Source organism: Gopherus evgoodei, chromosome 21, assembly GCF_007399415.2.
Source record: "Gopherus evgoodei ecotype Sinaloan lineage chromosome 21, rGopEvg1_v1.p, whole genome shotgun sequence".
In the NCBI taxonomy this organism is placed as follows: Eukaryota; Metazoa; Chordata; order Testudines; family Testudinidae; genus Gopherus; species Gopherus evgoodei.
The window spans coordinates 17554528-17578410 of NC_044342.1; the positions used below are offsets into that span (position 1 = coordinate 17554528).

General features: G+C 43.1%; 1 protein-coding gene and 2 pseudogenes across 1 annotated transcript; all 3 read right to left on the reverse strand.

The window, feature by feature from the left end:
* Positions 1-1188: 1188 nt before the first annotated feature.
* On the reverse strand, positions 1189-2160 carry LOC115638147 (annotated as a pseudogene).
* Positions 2161-11150: 8990 nt separating this feature from the next.
* On the reverse strand, positions 11151-17865 carry LOC115638148 (annotated as a pseudogene).
* A 2837-nt stretch (positions 17866-20702) lies between these two features.
* LOC115638149 (olfactory receptor 6B1-like) lies at positions 20703-21668 on the reverse strand. Its single transcript, XM_030539721.1, has one exon. The coding sequence runs from the start codon at positions 21666-21668 to the stop codon at positions 20703-20705; it is 966 nt and encodes a 321-aa protein (XP_030395581.1).
* Between the last annotated feature and the right edge of the window lie 2215 nt (positions 21669-23883).

Consider the following 23883-nt stretch of genomic DNA (forward strand, 5'->3'; position numbering starts at 1 on the left):
AAACTGATTGAGAGCTGTTCCAGAGCACCAAACCTGTGCACCCATGACAAAGATTAACACTTTTTAAAAAATAATAATTTACTTAATATATGTATATATGGTTACAGCTTGTCATTTGCTTGTACTTATTCATGTTTCACAAAGTAATTCCCATGGGTAATTTGAGGTCTGTAGCCAATGTGAGAATTTTATATCAATGTACAAGATATCATTGGTAGCTTTGATTGATTGTTCAGGCCACATGATGTTGCTTGCTACAGCTGGTTGAAAAATGCCAATTATTTTTCACTGGAAATGTTTTTTAATACTTTCCAGTGAAATTTTGGGGGACTTTGCTCAAGAAGAAAGACCAAAAGCAGGAAATGTTCAATTTTCTAAAATTATTTGCAGTAAAATAACTTATCAGGTAAAATTTTCATTTTTTGGGGAAAAATCTTATTTTTAATTGAAAAACTAGCTTTTTATATTAAAAAAAAAATTCCAGTTTCACATTTTTTGGTTGAAAAAACAGAACATTTTGTCAAAAATACAAAACAAATCCGTTGTTTTATTATTTATCATTAATCATGTTTATTATGGTAGCATCCACGGATCAACCAAGATCAGGAATCCATTATGTTCAGTTCTTCATAAACACAGATTAGCAGACAGTCCCTCGCAATCTAAAGAAAACACAAGCAAATCAATCAATAGGATGGCAACAAACGTCATGTGAGTGCCACCATTTCTTTCTCCCTTGGGTGAGTTAAATTAGGAGGGTATTAGGAAAATGGAAAGACAAGGGAAGGGAGAAGGAACACATGGACAGAACAGGGAAAATGTCTGGAAGGAAAACATAAAGGGCAGGTGCAGAATGAAGCTGAGGTTAAGAGACTGTGAGAAGGTGGAAATTGAAGAGGATGTTGGAACAAACAATGTCAGAATTGTAGGCTAAGGACATGGGAACAATGCATGAGTTGCTGTGTCCCCAGAGAACACAAGCACTTGATGGTGCAACTGCATGCTCAACTTGAAGTTCTGCTCATATTGATAGGTTTTAACAGATTCTGAGATTTTAAGGCCAGAAGGGCCCATCGTGATCATCTAGTTTGACCTGTGACATAAGACCAGAGGTTTTTACCCAACGATCCCTGGGTCAAGTTCAATTTTGTTTTTTTTCCATTTTCTTCCTTCCCATGCCCTCCATTTCTAAGTGTACTGATGTTTCTGCAGCTGAACTCCTTTGCTAATGAAAGTCTTCTTCAGGGCCTCTTTGACCTCCTTGTTCCTCAGACAGTAGATGATGGGGTTGAAAAGTGGGACAACAATGGCATAGAAAGCAGAAACAATTTTGTTGGTGTTGTGGGATGGAAGGCCCTGGGGCCAAATGTAGATGAAAATGCTGGCAGCATAGAAGATAACAACCACAATGAGGTGTGAAATGCAAGTGGATAATGCTTTCTGGCGGCCCCGTGTGGAGGGGATGTGGAGAATGGTGGAGATGATACAAGCATAGGAAAGGATTATTACAGAGAGGGGAATCAGCAAGATAAACAGGGCAGCAACAAAATCTGCCAGTGCTGCCTGGGCCATGTCTGTGCAGGCTAAGTTCAAGAGGGGGAACACATCACAGAAGAAATGGTTGATGACATTGGGACCACAGTACGTCAGCTGAGATATAAGAAACACCTTCCATGCAGAGATGAAGAAGCCGCAGAGCCAGGACCCAGCTGCCATGCAGATACATAGAGCCTGGCTCACAATGGCCGGGTAACGAAGTGGGTTGCAGATGGCAACATACCAGTCATAGGCCATGACGGCTAGAAGGATGCACTCAGTGTTCCCCAAGCCGAGGAAGAAAATGAGCTGCGTCATACAGCCTATGAAGGAAATGCGTTTGCTCCCCGACACGAAGTTGACCATAGTCTTGGGCACGGTGACTGTGATGTACAAGATTTCCAGGAAGGAAAAGTTACTCAGGAAGAAGTACATGGGGCAGTGGAGGTGACAGTTCACCCGAATCGTCATGATGATGATGACATTTTCCAGCACTACTAAGGTGTAGGCAATGAGAAAACTCATGAAGAAGAGGAGCTAAAGATGAGGAGCTACGGGGAACCCTAGAAGAATGAATTCTGTGTCACTGGTTTGAGTTCTCATCTCCATGTCTAACAGCCAGCTCTGTAATAAATAAATATATAATCAGAACAACAACATATTTACTACTAGTGATTATCAATATGTTATCTATTGATCAATTGATTTACCCCCTTATACACACATCTATCAACTGATCAACCTAGCTGCTGATCTAATTCCATAGTTCTTTCTCTCTCTCAATGCCTTTTTACATTTTATTGGCAATCTTCTTCACATTACAGATAATTCTAATGCTAATCAGTGAGATTTTCAAAAGTGGTTAAGTGACTTACTATTAAAAATTTCATTGAAATTCAATAGCATTTGTGCTCCTAAATTACCTATGTGAGTTTCACACCTAACCTGCTTAGGTGGTTTTTAAAACCCCACTCGAAGCCTAGTTGCATCTTTAGGTCCCTAAATACCTTTGAGAATCTGGGCCTTATGCACATTTGAAAAGCAAAACTACTAATAATTCTGGGTGTCCTTTGTGCTTATGTCAACACTGGTGAAGATATGATGAATGATGATGAAACCAGTACACAGGTCATTACTTAAAGATTTGGGCTGAAGAAAAGGGATCATCTCTAGGCACTATTGTAGCATAAATATTATAGCATAAAAACAACAGCGATAATTGTCTATATGTTTGTACAGATCCTATTACAATGGTGACCAGAACAAGCTGTACTCTAGGAGTTACTATAATTAATATAAAAGACAGATTTGCATCCAGGGAGTGAGGAAGTAAATGAATTCAAGGAGCCAAAATATTACCTTACACTGGATACCTATAACAACCTTCTACTCAGTTATTACTCAGTCAATCAAGTTGCTAGTCGGATTCAATAGATATGTTTATATGGCGAAAGAAGACAGACAAACCCAAACGTGCAGCAGCAAGTTTCAGAGTTTGGATCTGCAGACACAGGCTCATGCAACGGTGCAAAAAATCAGCTGTGCAGGCATTTGGGCTTGGGCTGGACCTCCATTATGTGATATGTACTAAAGAGAGTGGATTGTCTTGCTGTGATCTGTATGACACTTCTTAAATAAATAATCAAAATTCAATTAATTTCATTTGAAGAATCTAAGCTAATTATATTTTGACTGATCTTTTATTTGCATCTCTTAACCAATTTGTACAAAATAAGAAATTTCAGAAAGACCTCTATAGGATATGTGGTGAGGGACAAGTAAGCAACTAGATAGATAGATAGATAGATCTACAGACTGTAAAGTCATCATCATCAAAATATCTCTCTCTCCACTCATTATTCCTCACACTGTCTAATCTCTATTTTAATGCACTCAGCATCCTAGTAACTAGACATTTTCCATGTATACATGTCACCTATGTATACATTTCTAAAATGCTTCCCTTACACCTCCCGGAATGTGATACCTTTTGGAACGTTTTCTAAGAAGGCTATCAAAGTTTCCAACTTTCCCATAAAGAGTTCCCTTAAACAGGGAAGTGTCGAGAAAGAAGACAAACTTTAATGACTTTTCATCAGCTCCAAGACTCATTCTGTAAAACACTACTCGGTATTCTATGGGAAAACACCATCTGGCTTAAAAAGATAACAATTAGAGTAAAAATTGACTTGCCCTTAACACATATGACTCTTCCCAACAATGTTATGTAGCTTGGAGTGTTTAAAGTGCAGAAAGAATGTGAAGAACTGGCAGTGTTCTTCGCCTCATGCTGATGCAGGTGTAGCTAGCACATTATCAGCCCTTCTCTGTCCCATGAGATTTGGTCTATAAATTATCATTACCTCTCCCAACGGAAGCAATCACGCAAGATAAACCAATATCATCTCACCCTCCTAGCCATAATGTTCATCAGTCCAGAGAAATCAGCCTCTGATGGCTAGTGTGATCTAGTGGATGAGGTCATGTATTGGAAGACTTATGTCCTATCCTATGTTCTCTCACTGATCTGCTGTGCTACCTTCAGCAGGTTGTTTTCCGTCTGACCCTTTATCTGCCTTGTCTGTTTAGATTATATACTCTCCATGACCTCTTGTCCTGTACATACAGCACCTGGCAAATTGTGAGCTGATCTTGCGTGGAACCTCTAGGTGCTACTTTAGTAATAATGAGGTGGAAAACAGCTTCTGAGAGAAGCAAGAAGCAGCAGTTGAAATGAATCCAAGATAGAATAGTGTGATTGTGAGCAGGTGTGTAAGGCACAGGTAGATGGACTCAGGGCAGACAAATGGATGCCAGTTGGATAACAGAAGTGCAGATAGACAAATAGATGAGAGAAGTATAGAAAAAGATAAACCAAGAAGGAAGAGTAGATAGATGCTATGCTTGAAAGGATGGCTCAATGATTAGGTCTGGGATTTTCAAAGGTGATTAAGGGATTTAGGTGGCCAACTCCCATTGAAAGTTATGTTCATTGAAAATCTGACTGTACACAGAGAGATAAAGGGGAGAGAGAGAGAGAGAAAGAGAGAGAGAGAGAGAGAGTGTGTATCTTGTAGACTTAAGGCAAAATTTTCAAAAAATGCCTAATAGCCAGATTTTCAAAGGATTTAGATCCCAAAAGCTAGAGATCGAAACCTGTGACTAGATTCACAAAGGAAATTAAGTGCCTCAAAAATCACTGGGATTCACAAAGACTGAGTTGGGTACCCAGGTTCCCTCTACAATGAATGAGGAGAGAGAAGCATCTCAGAATGGGATCCACAAAAGCCAGTATGCTAGGCAGGGAGCCTCTAAGCTAGCCAAAGAGAGATGCCAAGGAGAGGGGTGAGTGCTAAACCCTGCACCACTTGGAGAGTGTGGTATCTTAATCCAGGCTGCAGGGAGTCACCTATCCCTGTTTGGGATTATCAGCCATGAACTGTCTCCCAGAGTTAGGCACCTGTGCCATTTTTGCAAGAAGTCAGGACGAGACCAACTACCTGAACAGGGATGTGCTAATTCTCACATGAGGGCCCTAACCTCTGGGCTAGGGGCTATTCTGACATGGAGACCCCAATCCCTCCTGTGAGAGCTGTTCCACTGTGAATAATTAAAGCAACCTCAGAGCAGGAGGACTGGATCCTTGGTCTCCCACTGCCCAGGAGAATGCTCCAAACACCAGGCTGCAGAGTCTGTCTCATGCTCACAGTCTCTCTCTCTCGCTCACTCGCTGGCCCATTGATGAGTTATTTAGTTAAAATGGAACAGTGTCAACAATAGCAACTGAGGAAGCTGCACATCAGATTGTCCCTTAGCCCAGTGGTTAGCACACTCATCTGGCTGGTGGCTGAGCCACCAACAAATCCCTTCTCTCCATCAGGAAGAGGTGGGCCTTGAATCAGTGGTCTCCCGGATAAGTGTCGGTTTCAGGGGAACAGCAGCTGTATTGTCCCCTTCACAAGTGCTCAGTCAGGGCCCATCTGCCACCTGTCTCTGGTAAGGATCCTTGTCCCACTACCTTCTGACCAGGAGACTTTAAGGCTGAATAGCTACCTGCCTTCCCCTGTGATATCCCCAGTCTGTCGAACTGCCACAGCCAGTGCTTTGTTTTCTCTCCGAGGGCTCTGAATGATGCATTGGCAGTTACCACCTATCTCTTTTTAAGCAAGTACCTTTAATCTGAATGCAAAAGTATTACAGAGAAACTGCAGTAAAAATAATAAACAGATTGAAACCCACTCAAAACATACCAGGAGTCACTCATCACTCTTATCGGGCCCTAGTAGACCAACGTCTTTCCAACCTTTCTGCAACCATTGGGCACCCTGTAGGACAGAAGGTCCTGTCCATTTTCTGGACCAGAAAGAAGGCCCTGAATCAGTTTAAATGCAGCCTTTTTAAGCTAATAGCTTTTTGTTTGGTTTCCTCATCTCTGGAAATCCAGCTCGAACCATATATGCAATCACCTCTGGTGGTGGTATCTCTCTGGAGGTGTTTACAATGTGCATGATTCTCCTTACCCATGCCCCACTCACCGAAGAACCTTCAGTAACCCTTCCCCATGGAGTAGAACACAATGTCCATACAATCCCTGCCCCGCCATGAAACATAAACGTAATGACATATATTTCCTTAGAGACATTGCATGTGATTGTAGTATCTGTCATAGTGAGCAACCCGGTCGCTGGGCTAACATTTATGAAGCAAGGCTGCTGCTAGGTGTGGACTTAGGTGTCCTCAGAGCACACCTAGAACGTCAGAGCAAGATAAGGGTGGAGGAAACTCATGTTGTTCCAAGGCCGTGTAATGTACTGGGCCTCTAGGCTCTTGGACATCTACCGTGCAGCAATGAGCATGTCCAGAGGCAGAAATACAGGTACCTGGGAAACTTTAACTGCAAACATTTAGGTATTAAGTAACGTAAGGCAGTTACAGGGTTCGGTGGCAGCTGAGCAGGGGTTTTGTGAATACCAGTGATGTCTAAATCTGGGAATTAGGCACCTAAAGTAGCTGTTAAGAGACTAAGTCCCTTTGTGAATCTAGCCCAAGTGCCTAACTCCCATGATGTTGGGAGTTAGGCAGCTAAATATCTTTATATATCTGGCCCTAGGTGCCTAAATCTATTTCAGTGTTGATTTTGGCCCTCCTTCCCTTCTACTTCTTGAAAATTGCAGCCTTAAGACCTTTGGATGGTGGATTGAGAGATGGATATCCTTTCCAGGACATCACAGCACCAAGGTCATCTACTGATGGATTGTTTTCTGTTTTCTCATTGTGTTTAAATGGCAACATAATGTAGGTGTATGAGCCTCACTTTGGATCTTAAGGAGTCTGTTGTATTAATTTAAATGGAATAAATGGGCCGAAGGTGTTAATATAGCTGAGTCACTGTCCAACATTAAACATGTTAAACAAGGTTTGATATACAGAGACCTCAGCTTGCTCAGTGCCGTGGCAAACATGCCATTAAAAACCTCTTTGACCTTTTATGAAAGATACAGGAAAGGAGGAGAAACAGTTAAAGTCTTTGAAATATAATGTATTAAATAAACTATTCATTGAAACATCATCCCTTGTTCCCTCTCCCTTGAGATGGAGAGAGCTTTTAGAAGGAGAAAAAAACACCTTATTTGACAGTCTTCGAGGTGGTATCAAAGATGGTGATAACTGTCCTTGGCCTTGCAGCCATGATGGAAAAACACATTCCAGTAGCCATTTTCCCCCAAAGTTTCTTTTTTGAAGCATCCCAAAAGGGAGTGATGGGTGGAATACCCCATCCTTTCATTGTTTTTCTACCAATCAGGCCTCATTTCTGACATACCAATTTTGTTTCATACCACACTTTTTTTGTTTACCGGGGATAGTCTTAAAACAGTCACTGAGTTTCAACAGGAGGTCTTTTTCTTTGGGCTAATTCAGTTTTTCTGATTCCTTATTATACCTTTTCCCATCAACCTTTCCCAATTGTTGTTAGAGGTTATTGTGACATCTTATGATCTTTCACATACTTTTTACAGTTGAGCTCACAATTAGGGTAAATTTGTAGGTCTAATTATTACAACAGGTCCCATGTTCAACTCTGAAATGAGCCCAACTTTAAAAGGCTGGGATTTTCAAAGGCACTTAAGAGAGTTAGGTACCTGGATGGAATTGAGCATCTAATTTCCTTAAATTCCTTTGCAAATCCCTAGGCAATTGTTATTCTTATGTTTTCCTCCAGAGCATTTGGAATTTTCCACATTCCTGTAGAGAGAGACAGCACTAGAAATGACTATAAATATTTATGCTGGAACTTTTAAAGTAGTCTGTGGAAGACAGGTATCCCACTACCACTGAATTTCAAAGGATTTCAGCACCTAACTCCCATAGGCACCTTTGAAAATCCCAGTCTTCGGTTATGGTAACATCCAAAATTATTCATTGTCCAAACACAGAAGGATGTGCAATGTACAAAACCAAGGCAGACCAAGAGGGACAGTCAGGGATGTAAACAACGAGTAGTGGGCTTGAGTCAGCTTTCACACACGATGGTGTAAACAAGCAGAAGTGCAGTATGGCCAATGGACTTGATTCTCCTCTCCTTTAAAGAATTTTAAATCCAGAGCAACACAGTTTTAGTCAAAAGTCCTGATTTCTCCTCTCCTTTACCTGGAGTAACTTAACTGAAGTCAATGGGCCTAATTATCATTTACTTTTCCAGGCAGGACAACACAACCACAACTTGTAGGTTTGTAGTTTGACATGCGGTGAAATTAGTGCTTTTCCATGTGTGTGATATGTAGGTGTGTTTGTGTTTTGACTTTTGTGGATATTGTTTAGTGTTTGTGGTTGGTGGGTATGTGTTTGGGTTGTCTGTATTTCTGCTTTCACTTTTGTGCATATGTGTGCGCGTGTGCTGGGTTTTGTGAGCTTGCTTTTCATTTTGTTTTTGTTTGTTTGTTTGTTTGATCTGTATGTGTGTTTAGAGTTTGTACTTGGTGTGTGCCTGAGACTTCTGTGTAGCTCAAAAGCTTGTCTCTTTCACCAGCAGAACTTGGTCCAATAAAAGATATGACCCCATCCACCTTGTTTCATTGCATTTAGCTGTGTGTTTTGTTTATTCTTTTGTTTTGTTTTTATGTTTGTGCTTGGTTTCATTTGGTTCCTTTATTTTGCTTTATGTGTCTTTGTGTGTTTGATTGTGGTTTTGCTTTCTGTTTATATTATATGTTTGCTTTGGTTAAGTTTGTGTTTCTCTCAGGTTTTATGCTTTCCTCTTCTGTTGGGGTTTGGAGGATCTTTATGTGCTGGTATTTGGTTGTGTTTGTTTTGTGTGCTGTGTGTTTGGTATGGATGTGTATTCCTGTGCTTCTTTGTGCTACTGGGCTCTGTTTTTCAATTGGGAAAACATAATAATGTATGCGGCTAATATTTGTTTATTTATATTCTTTTTTATTTAGCAAACCTGGAAAAATAGGAAGGTGCACATGCATATTATCAAAATCATCATCATCAACATCATCTTCATCATCGCAAATCCCCAAAAGACATGGCCTCCTTGCAGATCAAGCACCTCCCAGATCCTTCTCTGGCTATGTCCATAAGGTGGTGTGGCTAGGTAGTCAGTTCATGTCCGTCATTGGCAACGTTATCTTGCCTCCAAAGCTTTGGTGATCATGCAGTTGTCAGCCGTGTAGAAGCATTCCTTAGTAAACATTTTCATAATTATTTTTTCTTCCATCCTAACAATATGCAATTTATAGATTCATAGATTCCAAGGCCAGAAGGGACCATTGTAACCCTCCAGTCTGACCTCCTGGATAACACAGGCCAGAGAACTGCATCAAAATAATTCCTAGAGCAGAGCTTTTAAAGAAAAAAAAACATTGAAAATTGTCAATAATGGAGAATCCACCATAATCCTTGGTAAGTTGTTCCAATGGTTAATTAATCCCACTGTTTAAAATATATACCTTATTTCCATCATGACTTTGTCTAGCTTCAATTCCAGCCATTGAATGGTGTTAGACCTGTCTCTGCTAGATGGAAGAGCTCATTGTTAAGTATTTGTTCCCCCTGGAGGTACTTAGAAACTTCAATTAAGTCCCCCTTTAAACTTCTCTTTGTTAAGCTACATCAATTGAGCTATAATATACGTTCATTTTATAAAGAATCTAAGCTGATGCTGACCAGGATTTTCAATAGGCCTTGGGTTCTCACCAACCTTTGAGTTTCAATGGAATTTAGACATCTGATTCTTTTCGATCCCCTGGGAAATCCAGGCACTTTGTTAACTGAGTAGAGCTCCACAAACTACCCAGATACCTTGGTTAGCTCCTGGAGATCCTGATCGGAGCTGCCCAGGTAATTAAGAGTCAATAATAGGTGAAATTCACCCATCTGTAGAAGACTAGCCATGAGAGAGACTGAGGGAGGAAGACCCACATTCTTGCCTCTCAGTGCCAAGAGGATACTGCAGCTGCAGGCAAGGTGGGTGACAGCTGCAATGTTGCCTTCTGAGGTCCCCTTTACAAGGTTTGAGCTGGGGTCTACAGCAGACTGCGATTCCAGGCAGTGTTGTATCCCATGGGCAGGAGCGGCACCAGGGTTTCTGGCACCCTAGGCAGAATTTGGGGGGCGGCATATTGTGCGCTTCCCACAGGGCACGCAGGAATTTCCAGTTCCGCTCCCATCATACTGCTGAAGAAGGACCCTCTGCCGAAATGCCCCAGGCGATAGCAGCAGTCATTGAGCTGCTCGATTGCCTGCTGCTGTTTTTCTCGGCATGTTGGCAGAAGGTCCTTCTTCAGCGGCATGACAGGAGCGGAACTGGAAGTTCCCGTGCACTTCGTGGGGAGCGCACAAAATGCCACCCCCTGAATCCTGGCACCCTAGGCTACCGCCTTGGGTCGCCTAATGGAAGAGCCGTCCCTGACCATGGGACCACTGGGGGAGGCTGTTGTCAGGATCACAGATCATTCAGACTGTGTAAGCTACACCAGGGGCTTCTCAGGCATGTTGAGGTACCTTTGGCAGCTTTGAAAATCTCAATTTAACTGGGTAAAGGTGCCTTAAAGACCAACAGATTCCCAGACTGTCAGGCCTATCAATCAGAACAGAAGTACAATGAAAAATGCTGGGCCAGATCCCCCACTGGTGTAAATCAATATGGCTCCTTGACATCAGTGGGGCCAGATCCCCAGCTGGTGTAAATCAGCATCACTCCATTGGTGTCAATGGGGCCAGATTGCCATCTGTTGAATTATGAAATGAGTGGAGCTACACCATAGATTAATAGATGGCCTGACTCTATATCAAATGTAGATATGGCACTCTCAGTTATTTATTTATTCATTTATTCACCACTGTGGGAACACTTCAAGGCCACAGCCCAGTTGGGCCCTGTTCTCTTACGTGCTGTACAAAGATATAGCACTGTTCCCTTGTAATTGGGAGGCAGAGTCTTTACCAAGTAAAGCTGATGCCTCACAAAGTCAGGACCAATGAGTGAAGAATAGGGCTGGAGAACTATTAGGAGAGGAAGGGTAGCTATTGACTCCAAGGGGGTTACCCAACTTCTAATCTATCCCATGGGATCTCCAACAGGAGCCATTGACTGAGCCATCCATTTCCCATTAACCTATCTGAGACCCAGAAACATTATTTTCTGGTTTACTTTTGCCCCTAATAATTTTTCTGAGGGCCTTTTTGACATCCTGGTTCCTCAGGCAGTAAATGATGGGGTTGAAGAAGGGTACTATGACCGTGTAGAGCATGGACACCAACTTATTGGAGTCAAAGGCGTACATGGCCCTGGGCCAGGCGTAGGTGAAGAGGGTTGTGGAGTAGAAGATGATCACCACCACCAGATGGGAGGTGCAGGTGGAGAAGGCTTTCCGTCTCCTCTGAGCCGTAGGGATCCCTGCAACAGTGGCCACTATGCAAGTATAAGAGGCCACCACCACAAGAAATGGCAGTAGGATCATGATCAAGGCCAGGATAAGTCCACCCTCTCCACCAATGACATGTCGGTGCAGGCCAGGTTTAGCAGAGGTGAGATGTCACAGAAAAAGTGATTGATGACTGAGCCACAGAAGGTCAAGTGGGAGATGAAGATGACCTTGAGCATGGAGCTGGTGAAGCCACTCACCCATGACCCAGCAACCAAGCAGAAGCAGAGCCCATGGGTCATGATGGCCGGGTAGCGCAAGGGGATACAGATGGCCACATAGCGGTCATAGGCCATGACAGCCAGAAGGACGCACTCGGTGCAGGCCAGAGCGATGAAAAAGTAGAGCTGGGCCATGCATCCCAGGAAGGAAATGTGCTGGCTTCCTCTCAGTAAGTCGAGCAGCGTCTTAGGCACTGTGACGGTGATGTACCAGATCTCCAGGAAAGAGAGGCTGCTTAGAAAGAGGTACATAGGCTTGTGGAGGGGGTAGCTCACCTGTACCGTCACAATAATAACTACATTCTCCACGAGCGTCAGCATGTAGATGAGGAGGAAGATGAGGAAGAGCAGGATCTGCACCTCCTTCAAGGCAGTGGGGAACCCCAGGAGGATGAATTCCTGGACACTGCTCTGGTTTTCCTTCTTTATCTCCACATTTGAGAAAAACCTGGAGATACAGTAATAAAACCAACATTCAATGATTGCCTAGAGCCATAGACTCCAAGGCCAGAAGGGTCTTCTGGGATCATCCGATCTGACCTCCTGTATAACACAGGCCAGAGAACGAAAATAATTCACAGAATAAGTGTAGCACGGCAAATCATAAAGGAAGAGAAGAATTATAGAAAGGTGCTCTTAGTACCATGCTAACTGTATGTCTACACTGCAGTTAGACCACCGTGGCTGGCCCGTGCTAGCTGACTTGGGCTAAGGGACTCAGGTAAAGGGGCTGTTTAATTGCAGTGTAGACATTCAGGCCATCCAATCTCTTGGATCCTCCCACCTCACAGGTTCCTAGAGCCTGGGCTCCAGACCAAACCAAATGTCTACATCATAATTAAACAACCTCTTGGCCTGAACCCTGTAAGCTCAAGTCAGCTGGCATGGGACAGCCATGTGTTTTTAATTGCAGTGTGTCCTATAACCTGTGACTCAGGTGGTCTAGGTTCTAGCCTTGGCTCTGGCTTTGATAGAAACCTGCAGGAAAAATGAGTTGGGTTTTTAAAGGAATTTAGGCACCCAGCTACATGGTGCAATATTAATAATAGTCATACTTAGTTCCTTTAAAATAACATTCAGCTAAAGATCTCAAAGAGCATTACAAAGGGAGTTAAAAGCAAGACAAGAAGCTACCAGAGAAGTTGCCCGTTGGGAGCTGTGAATTCAATAGCTTGCTAGCCCATAGAGCATTTTCAATAAAGCATGTTCAAAAGGAGTTAAGTCTAGAGAAGAGAAGGCTGGAGGGAGGAGGGCAGACATGAAAATAGTCTGAAAAAACAGACAGTTCAAAGGGTATTTGATGAGAGTTAGGGCTCTGTGTCTGTCAGGGCGGTCACAGAAGTCACGGTTCCTTGACTCCTGCAGGGGCCAGAGTGGCTGATCCCAGGAATGCCCAAGCAGCTGGCTCTGGGGCCAGCTACTGAACTGGCCCCAGGTACAGACACACCAGCTCGCTACTTCCTGCCTCTGGGCAGCGGTTCCTGGCTGGCCGGATGGCACAACCGCAGACCACGCCGCCTGGCAGCAGTCCCCATGTCAAGCTGACTGGAATGTCCTATGGCCGGAGCCCTCCAGCAGCAAGCCCCCCCACACACAGCCAGTGCTCTCCCCATTTAAACACAGGTATTTGGATCCTGAATTTTTGTTTATTGCCCATGACCTGTCTACGACTTTTACTAAAAATACTCGTGACTAAATCATAGCCTTAGTTACAGTTTTAAGTACTAGATTTTATAATGGGCTTCCTCATTCTAGCAGAGAAAGGTGTAGCACGATCCCATGGCTGGAAGTTGAAGCTAGACACATTCAGACTGGAAATAAGGTGCACGTTTTTAATAGTGAGGCTGATTACCCATTGGAACAATTTACTAAGGGTTGTGGTGGATCTTCCAACACTGACAACTTTAAAATCAAGACGATGTTTTTTCTTTGTGTTAAGATCTGCTCTAGTTCAAGGTGAGGTAAATTTAGGGAAGTCCGATGCAGGACTTCAGACTAGATGAAAACATTGGTCCCTCATGGCCTTAGAATCTATAATGTGATGTCTTTAGTCAGTGACATGAAACCTGACACTCCCTAGACAACTTGGGGTCAGAGGGATCTGATGTCTAGGGGTGGGATGGAGACAAAGTAGAAGTAAGAATCCTGGTTTTACTCCTGGATCAGATAGAGACTTGCCAGATGGTGTAGGGCTATTGTCTATCAGACACCCTCAGGGGTGACCTATCATCCAGGTGGGTTTAGTGCTTTGAGATCTACCAAGTAGCACCACTTAATATAGCAGCCTAAGGCACCATACCAAAATCTGCTAGTGCCTTCTATGAAATGACACAGGAAGCAGCGCATTGCCATCCTGAGCGGCAACTCACCAGGGTCTTGCAGGGAGGGGCTTAACGAGAGGTCCTTAAATATCAGGAATGACATTTGCTGACATGTTGCTGACTGGAAAATGTAATGTAAGGGAGAATTTTACATACACTGGAAACTGGATTATTTTTACCCTGCATTAAATATCTTACTCTGCTGAGCATTTGCATAGCACTTTGGGACCAGATTCCTAGTGGGTGTAAATTACTGTTGTTCCAAATTCGCCCCTAAGTCACAAACAGGTGAGGTTCTGTCCTTTGATCCATGCACCTCAAAAGTAGATACAGCCAGATACTATTAACCTAAATTTAAGACAGGGAAACCTGAGGCACTGAGAGATGTGGTGAACTGACTTGTTTGTGATCACACATCGAGACAGTCAGTGGAAGAGCCAGAAATACAACCCAAGTGTCCTGACATGACTTAACCCCTGGACATGTGCACATTTATAAGAACAGATATGGAGACCAAATCAGTAAACCTTACCCCCATGAGTAGTCCTGACTCACATGAGTGACTTCAAATAGGCTTCAGAAAGAAAGAAAGAAAAAGAAAGATATGTGAATAAGTGTTGCATGATTCTACCAATTAGCAACTCATTGTTATGACCTTCATGTCCATCTTCTGGATCATTTGGCCATTCAACAATCTTGGAACAACTCCTCATCTAAGCAAGCATTCAGCTACTCCTCAGCCTCATGTTACAGGATGAACTCTACACTTGTAAGGGCATTTCGGTGCCCGGCTCCCGTAAAGTCACCCACAACTGGAGATGTCTGTATCGCTCTTTTCAGTGTCCTCTCCCAAACACTAGTCTCCTCATAGCAGAGAGATCTGGATTGAGATTTTCACAGGGGGCTAAGGGAGTTAGGTGCCTAACACCTATTGAATTGCAGCGGAAGCCTTGTGCCTAACTCCCTTAGGCTCCTGTGAAAATCCCAGTCCTATATATAAATTAAGAAGGAACTCACCTCAGAGAGGCAATCTGGATCCTGGCCATTTCGTATTGCCCACACTCTATAATTCCAATAGTAGTTGTCTGGCAAAAATAAAGGAGTTGCCATTAAACTCAGACGCTTCATTTGCAGCCCACCTTAAAAGTTGTTATCGCCTGATGCAGACCTCTGAGAGGTGTGTTTGTGTCTGTGGGTGTGACTCCTGCTCCATATTGGACGAAATGAGACCTGCTTCCAGTGTATGTGTCTTTATATTCTCAGTCCAGCTAACACATCTCTCAGAAACTGCCATCATAATTTTTACCAGAGAGACATGATCGAATGCCATCAACAGGAGCCTGAGAATCAGATACTTCTGGGTCCTAATCTGACGCTGAATTCCTCTGAAACCTTGGGCAAGTCTCTTAACCCCACGTGCCTCAGTTTCCCCATCCATAAATTACGCATTCTGACATTGGCTGAGCTCCCAAATGGGGCTGCTGTATGGATAGATTGATCTCCAAAAGTGCAACATGTTGGTGTAAGAAATTGACCCCAAGCACCAAAGCCAGGGGCAAGATATAAGGCTGGGATTTTTAAGGATTTTAGGGGAGTTAGGTGCTCAAATCCCTTCACATTTCAAGGGGAACTGGACACCTAACTCCTTTAGGAGCCATTTGAAAATCTCAGCCTTAGCTCCTACCTGGAAGAGCCGTGGAGAGATGCAAGAGGCACTGAGTTGGGATGTCACTGTGCTAGGAGTGGAACATGAGCTGCACCATCCAGGCCATACCTGAGCCGGTGCTTCCGTGTACTGCAAATGAAACCAGTTCAGACATAGGAAATTTGCTCTCTCCAACAGAGCACTTTCACTGAAGATCTTCATTGATTTACTCCCCACGCTCACACATATAAATGTATCCACTCTGTAGGCTTCCTCGGTGACCCATGAGGACAGGTCCACAGACAAAGCCCTGGCTGAATGCTTTGTATCTGCAATCAGCAGACGCTTGGTCTGTGGGAAAAAGATACCTGAGATGATTAGGTCTATGTGCTAATTAGAAGTTCCAGGCTAAGCAAGAGGGGGTGTGAAGAAACCTTGCAGAATTTCCCAGAGTGCTGGCAGATTCTGGGAGTGTGGATGAGATTTTCCAAAGCACCTCAGGACCGCCCAGAGGGGGGGAGGAGGCAATTGGGGCAATTTGCCCCAGGCCCCGGGCCCTGCAGGGGCCCCCACAAGAATATAGTATTCTATAGTACTGCAACTTTTTTTTATGGAAGGGGCCCCAAAAAATTGCTTTGCCCCAGGCCCCCTAAATCCTCTGGGTGGCCCTGAAGTGCCTATGGGAGTGAGGGAAGTAGTGCACCTGAGACACATGGCTCCTGGTGCAAGGCCTTATACCCCACCCCCTCTTGCTCAAATCTGGACCTGAAGTCACACTTTGGCCCAGAGTAAGGTTCTGAGCAAAGGGGGCTGAGCAAAGGGGGCCTGACAGGGCAGCTTGCAGAGGGCTAGATTGTCACCACAAGCCTGGAGCAAGGGAGTGTGTTGTGGCTGCACTGCCCCCAAAGCACACCAGACTGGCACTTGAAGATCCGGACCCTAGTTCCCATTGGTTCCACATGGGAGATAATCTCCAGCTGATACAGTTGACTGCCCCCTCCGCACTATCTCAGGGTTGGGGTCGGAGTTGTGTGGAAGCAAGATTTTGTCCAATCCTCTTTCTGCCTGCCCACAAACTGGTCCTCTTCCCCCCCTCTCCCCTCCACATCCATTGCAAGCAACATAACAAAATGTAGAGTTGGGTAAAAAAAAATAAACAAAACTTCCCCCCCCAAAAAAAATTCTGTTTGGGTCGATCAAAACATTTTAGAAAATTCTGTGGATTTCAGCAAATGGTTTTTGTTGACCCCTTCCCCACCCCAAATAAACCAAAAAAATCTAAATATTTCATTTTGACTTTCTCTTAACAAAAAGTTTCAACACTTTGAGTTGAAATGAACTTTTGTTTCAAAATTATCTTTCATTTCATTTTTAAAACAACTTGGATTTTTTTTTTAAAGCTCAGACTGGAACTGAAATGTTTCATTCACGAGCAACACAAAAATCAATTTACTTTTGATATGCCAAAAAAATATTTTGGGGTCAGGCTTAAACAATTTTATTTTCCAGTTTTTTGGACCTCCCAAAAACTGAAAAATCCCTTATTTGCCCAGGTCTGGTGAAAGGCCCATGCGAGAGTTACTGAGCCAGAAAGCTGCCATCTGACCCAGACAGAAGTGCCATGCAAGGTGCATGAAGGAATCAGATTTGCCCAGCACAGCCCTCTGTTCTGGAGAGTCAGGTGTCCTGACTTGTCTTTAGAGCTATGGGCCTTGACAAGTCACTTTCACCCTTTCTGTGATTCTGCTTCCCCTAAGGGGACCAGAAGTCCCAATTTTATAGGGACAGTCTTGATATTCAGGGCTTTGTCTTATATAAGCACCTATTACCCCTACCCCCTATCCTGATTTTTCACACTTGCCATCTGGTCACTCTAGCTTCCCCTGTCACCCTTTGTCTATTAAATACACCTGTGGCTGGGCCTTATATTAGGACAGAACCCACCAGTCTTTGACTATAAAGACATGGGACTCTGACCTCTGAGTTAGAGGAATGGGTGTGATAGATTGCACAGTATTCCCACTGGGCTGCTCTCAGTCCACCCCTCATGCCAAAACTCCCTGCTGGGCTGTGGGGCTCAGTTCAGCACATCAGCCCTTGGGTTCTATGGACCAGCCCCTCCATAACCAGCTCCCGCTTCCCAGCTCCCCCTGCCATACCTGAATGGCTCCCCTGACAACTACCTTCCCTGCTATGGCCTGCTCTTTACCCATCCTCCCTGCTGACTCAACATCTCACAACCTCCCCGGTGCCCCAAGAAACGCTCCCCTAGACAGTGATGTCCTTCAGGGAGGAGGGACTTCAGGGTTTGACCCAATAAGAAGGGAATTCTAATTTTAGCCTAATATTATCCCTGCATTTTAATTCCCCTTGTTCCTGATACTGCAGAAGGAAAGGACAAGGATTCATGCCGCTCTTCCTTTATTTTTCAGTATTGGTTCATTTTCCAGCCACAAAAGTAAACCTCACTGTCACATGCACATCTGTCTGCAACCCTTCTTTAAGGGGGGAAGGCGATGTCAGAGGAGATTCTGACCTAATAAGCTTTTCAAAAGCCTTCAAAGGCTGAATGCTCAAAGGGAATCGATTTCAATAGATGTTAGGAGCTTAAATAGAAGTTAGGAACCTAAGTCCTTTCGAGAATTCAGCCCTGCATGAGTAACTCCCATTTAAATCAATGACTTTTAGGCACCAATCTGTCTTAAACCCCCCCAGACACATAAAAATCAGGACCTGTATAATATTAGCCCTGTTTTCCTCCACAGATCTACTCCCATGTGTGTTTAGAACTAGGGACTAGTCAGATTTTTTTTTCCCCCAGTGGAAAATTTTGACTTGTCACTGAAAAAAGAGAAAACTAAACATTGTCCTCATTTTTGGCTAATGAATTATTTTTTGTAACCAAAAAAAAAAGGTGTTTTGGCCAAAAATTGTGGGTTTTTTTCAGCTGAAAACTGGAACCATTTTGGTTTTCTCTTTTCCAATGAAAAATGGGAAAAAAATGCAAAAAGCAGACATTTTCCATAAACATGTTTTTTTATTTGAAAACCCAGTTGTCTGTCATAAATCATCAATGGAAAATTTTCAGCCAGCCTTATTGCTACCAGTGACTATTGTGTTCCTCCTTTTGGCTTTGCCTATCCAATGCAGCTGGTGGAGAATTAAGTCAAGTCTTTGGCTGTGTGTCCAACATCATCAGAACTGTTCACCGAGTTCCAAGCATCTGACGAGGGAAGAATTTGAAGATAATGAGTTTGTACAGGCAGAGATGAGGGTAGGAGTTGGGAAAGGAGGAGTTATGCAAAGGTCATGAGGATCAGGACTTGAAGGTGAAGGGGCTGTGCAGAGGTCACAAAGTGCAGGGCGCAAAGGGGATAAGGGCTACACCGAGGTAATTGAAGCTGTAATTTGTCCTACAGAAGCAGTGTTGCTGAGGATTCTGTCTGAGAAGGAAAGAAACCAGCTTGACACTCAGATCCCAGGTGGGTTTGTAGGGCCAGTCTACCCTGTATTACTTGTAATATGAAAGCATGTGATCTGGAATCATCAGGAGACAATAGAGCAGGCATTTAATCTATTTTGGTAATTATACGGCCCTCATCTCCCTAGTATTTGAGCAGCTCACAACCAGTAAAGGATTCCTTCCTGAGAACAGAAAAATATCCTAATTCACAGATGAGGAGCTAAGGTCAGGATAAAGAAATGTAAATAAATCTGTTCTGAGATGATGTCTTACCCACATCCCTCTTAACCACCTATGCTGCCTACCTAAGGGAATTATCCACTCAATTGTCTAGTATTTTGGTGCCTAAATCCTTTAGACCCCTTTGAATTTCCCTCCAAGCATGGATATTCCCAATCACATTTTCAGAGTATTTCATAGTGAGCATTCCTAGCCTAGCCAGAAGTGGGCTGTACCTCCAGATTTGGAAGCCAAATTTAAACTTCTTCAAAGTTCAGACATACTGAGATATTGGGTTTGGGTTCAGCCATTATAGATCTCCCATATGGGAAATGTCCTGTATAAAATAATGATGTGGTTTTATTGTAATTATCCCTAGACCAGGAAGGATTTGATTTTTATTGGTGGAGACTGGTGAACGTTGGTTTCATCGTACACAACCAAACCAACGAAAAATATTTCCATCAATAATAATTAAAATTTACACATAGGTAAAGTAAGAGAAATGTTACCTGAGAATGTATTAGATACAAACTTTAAATAATTGTCTGCCCCTCCCCCAAATTTCCTACCACTGAGAAAATTGGGGGGAAAAATGCTTAAAACCCAAAATATCACACAACGGTGAAAATATAAATCAAGGAAAATAAACAAAAATGCTTAAAAATAAACATCAATATTATCCATCAAAATTATAAAAATATAAAAATCATTTTCTGTGGAGATTAATTATCCTATAGAATTGAATCCACACTGACCTGAAGGGGAGACACCCAACTCCCAACACAATTTTTATTCAGTTATTACTCAAGAAAATTCACTACTTCTGTGGAATCTGCATGAGTACAGAATAACTAACACCCCCTGGATTTGGTCCATTGATTTCTTAGGGCCAGTGAAAAAGTTATCCCAGCACACCATTTCCAGGGCTTTGTCCAGCTTTATCCCAGGAGACTGGCCTCCCATCTGTTCCCTTGGGGACTTAACTCCATAGTCTATATCCCAATTTCCAAATCTCTTTGACTATTAGACACCAAATATTGGCTGGCATTGGAACACAAGGTCTAATATGCAACCCAAATTCCAGGACCTTGCAACCCATATTCACATTTTTAGACCTCAGCCATTTTATGGTCCCCTGAAGTCAAAGAAGAGATAGGATTTGGATATACTGACTAGAAAGGAGATTCAGTATTGAGGATTCTGGAGACAGACTGGCAATGTGGTTGCCTCAGGTTTTTGAGCACCCATCTTGTATTGCAAACAGAGACTCCATAACTACCAGATTTAAATTCCATCATAAGTGTGCTACATCTTCCTTCTTGCCTCCACTCCTAATTTTCCACCAGTAGGGAAATCTCTGTCCTACTAGGAGATGGTGACCAGGATAGGAACCTTGTGGACAGCATTCACACCACTGAAAGCTCTCCTCAGAGCTCCCTTCACTTCCTGGTTCCTCAGGCAGTAAATGAAGGGGTTTAGCATGGGGGTGACAATCGTGTACACCACTGAAACCAGTTTGTTCAAGTCAAAAGGGTGGATCCTCTTGGGCCGGGCATACATGAAGAGGGTGGCTGAGAAGAAGATGACAACCACAGTGAGGTGGGAAGTGCAAGTGGAGAAGGCTTTCCTCTTGCCCTGAGTGGTGGGGATGCGCAAGATGGTGCCGATGATGCAGACATAGGAGACAAAGATGATGGACAGTGGGACCAGAAGGATGAACAACGCCAGGATGAAGTCCACTATCTGTGCCACCGTCATGTCTGTGCAGGCCATGTTCAGTAAAGGACTGATATCACAGAAGAAGTGATTGATGACATTGGCCCTGCAGAATGACAGCTGGGAAATGAAGATGACCTTCAGCATGGAAGCCAGGAAGCCCACTAGCCAGGAGCCCACTGCTAGTTGTAGGCAGAGCTGGTGAGTCATCGTGACTGGGTAGTGCAGCTGGTTGCAGATGGCCACATACCGGTCATAGGCCATGACTGCCAGGAGCACGCACTCGGTGCATAGGAGGGAGCTGAAGAAGTACAGTTGTGTCATGCATCCCACAAAGGAAATGCTCTTGATCTCCAATAGGAAATTAGCCAGCAGTTTTGGGACAGTGACTGAAATGTACCAGGCCTCCAGGAAGGAGAGGTTGCTGAGGAAGAAATACATGGGCTTGTGGAGGTTACTGTTTGTCTTGATCATGGTGATGATGACCACGTTCTCCAGGAGGGTCAGCAAATAAGCCGCCAAGAATACCATGAAGAGAAACACTTGCAGCTCTGGGACAGTTGGGAATCCCATCAGGATGAACTCCTGGAATCTGGTGTCATTCTCCCACTCCATGCTGAGAGGCACAGAATCAAGCAGCAAAGAAATAAAAATGTAGGAGAAAAACAGAAAGAAGAAGAAAAAAGAACAAAGAACATAAGAAATAGAAAGCAATAGTCAGAAGAAGAGGAAAGGTGGAGAAAGAGACAGGAGAGATAAATATGGAAAGGAGAAGTGATGAAAAGAAAAAAAAATGAAGAGCAAAAAGACAAAATAAAGTTATATGGTATTGACTACATACAGCATTTCAAAGACACAGACACCCACTTCCTGTGATTCTTCACAGCAGGGCTTTACTTTTATATTTGGTGGATCAAATTTTAAAAGATACAAATAGGAGTTGGGTGCACAAATCCCTTTGAGTTACAATGTGCCTTCAAAATTCTCTCCCTCCAGCAGCAGACTCTGCACCATAGTTCTGAGGACCCCTCGCCAATGTCTCGCTCTCAGCTATACCACTTCTTGATTCAGAAAACTTTGTAGCTCTCCAAAGCTGAATGTTTAATGCAGGAGGTCAGGCTGTGGTTTTAAAGAGCATAATGGAGGTTGGCCCCCAACTCACTGGATGTCCCAGCCTAAATCTGTAGTGAATACTTTGGCCAGCTCATAAACTAATCTACAGTGCCAGAGACCATACTTCAGACCTACAAGAAGCAGTGTGGCTTTATGACTCCAGTATAGGGCTGGTGATCTGGGTTCTGTTCCTGACCTGCAGGATGACTTTGCTCATGACCCTGCCTCAGTTTTCCCATTTGTAAGATGAGCATAATGATATGGCCCTTGTAAGTAAAGAACTCTGAGCTCCATTGATGACAAATGTTTTGTTATTATTCTAACAGATTAAGGCTTGGAATTTCAAAGGAACCTAAGGGAGTTTAGCATCCAACTCCCATTGAAGTTTAGTGGCAGCTGGGTACTTAAATACCTTAGGCAAACATTGAAAGTCCCCACCTGAGCCCAATGTTTTCCACATTTCTAGTTTACTGATAACTTCATGGGCCTTATTTAGGCCATGAGTTGATTTGTTTTATGTTTATTTGTCATTTCTTTGTTTCTTTAAAACAAACAAACCGTACTTTTTCTGTGTAATCACAGAAAAGCAAGAAAACAGTGGGCCAGATATCCTGCTGGTGTGAACTGATATAGCGTCTTTGACTCCCACAGAGTGATACCAGTTTACAGCCGCTGGGGATCTGGACCAGCAGTCCTTATTGCTGCAATGTGGGGGAGTAGACCTGGAACTTAAGAACAGTGAGAGGAAAATAGACTAATTGATTCACACACACTCAGCTTTGCACCCAGGACTTCACACCAGCATCAGCATCAGACAGGAGCAATTGGGGCCATTCCAGGATCCAATCTCTGGCTGTTCCCAAGAAAAAGGCAAAACTCACTGGGGCTTAATCCTGCTATCTTCTAGGCACACTGCTCCGAACCAGCCATCACTTATGTGTGTGCTTAACTTTCTGCATGAGTAATTCCATTGCAGTCAATGAGCTCACATGCTTAACTTCAAAACACTGCTTAAGTGATATTCCGGGTTGGGGCAGCAGGATCAAGCATCTATAGGGAATTCTTTTCATCATTGGCGTTATTGTACTGAAAACAATGACTTTGTTATTATTATGTGCTACAATTTTATAGTGTGTAGGGCCAACACTTCGATGATGATGATGATGTTGATGATGATATAGAAACTTAAATGCAAAATAAAAATACTGTTTCTGTGACAGTTGATCTAACAAAAACATAAAGAGGCAAAAACAGCTATCTATCCCCATACACCTCATCCAGCTATCTATCTATCTTAACTGTTAAATTGTCTAATATAAAGCAGAAGTGACAAACATTTTAACAACAATTAAGAAATTGTATCAGAACATCTCTCTCTCTCTCACCATTTGCATTTTTCTCTTCTATTCATGAGTGTCAGAATGCCTTTTCAACATAATTTTAAATGATACTAGTTTAACATTCTTTTCATGGTGCAAAAATACTTGTATTTAAAAAAGGAAACAAAAACATACACAGACTCATATTTACCTTTGATAGATGAGACCTCATTTTCATAAAATAAATATTTGAAAATTGGCACAAGTAAATCTATAAGCAGTCATAGATTCAGAGGCAACAGTGTATATGCCAGACACACTATGGTCCAATCCTGCAAATTCCTGTGCATAGGATTGGTAACACTATGAGCCTTTAGTGCCACAAGCAATGTCATTTA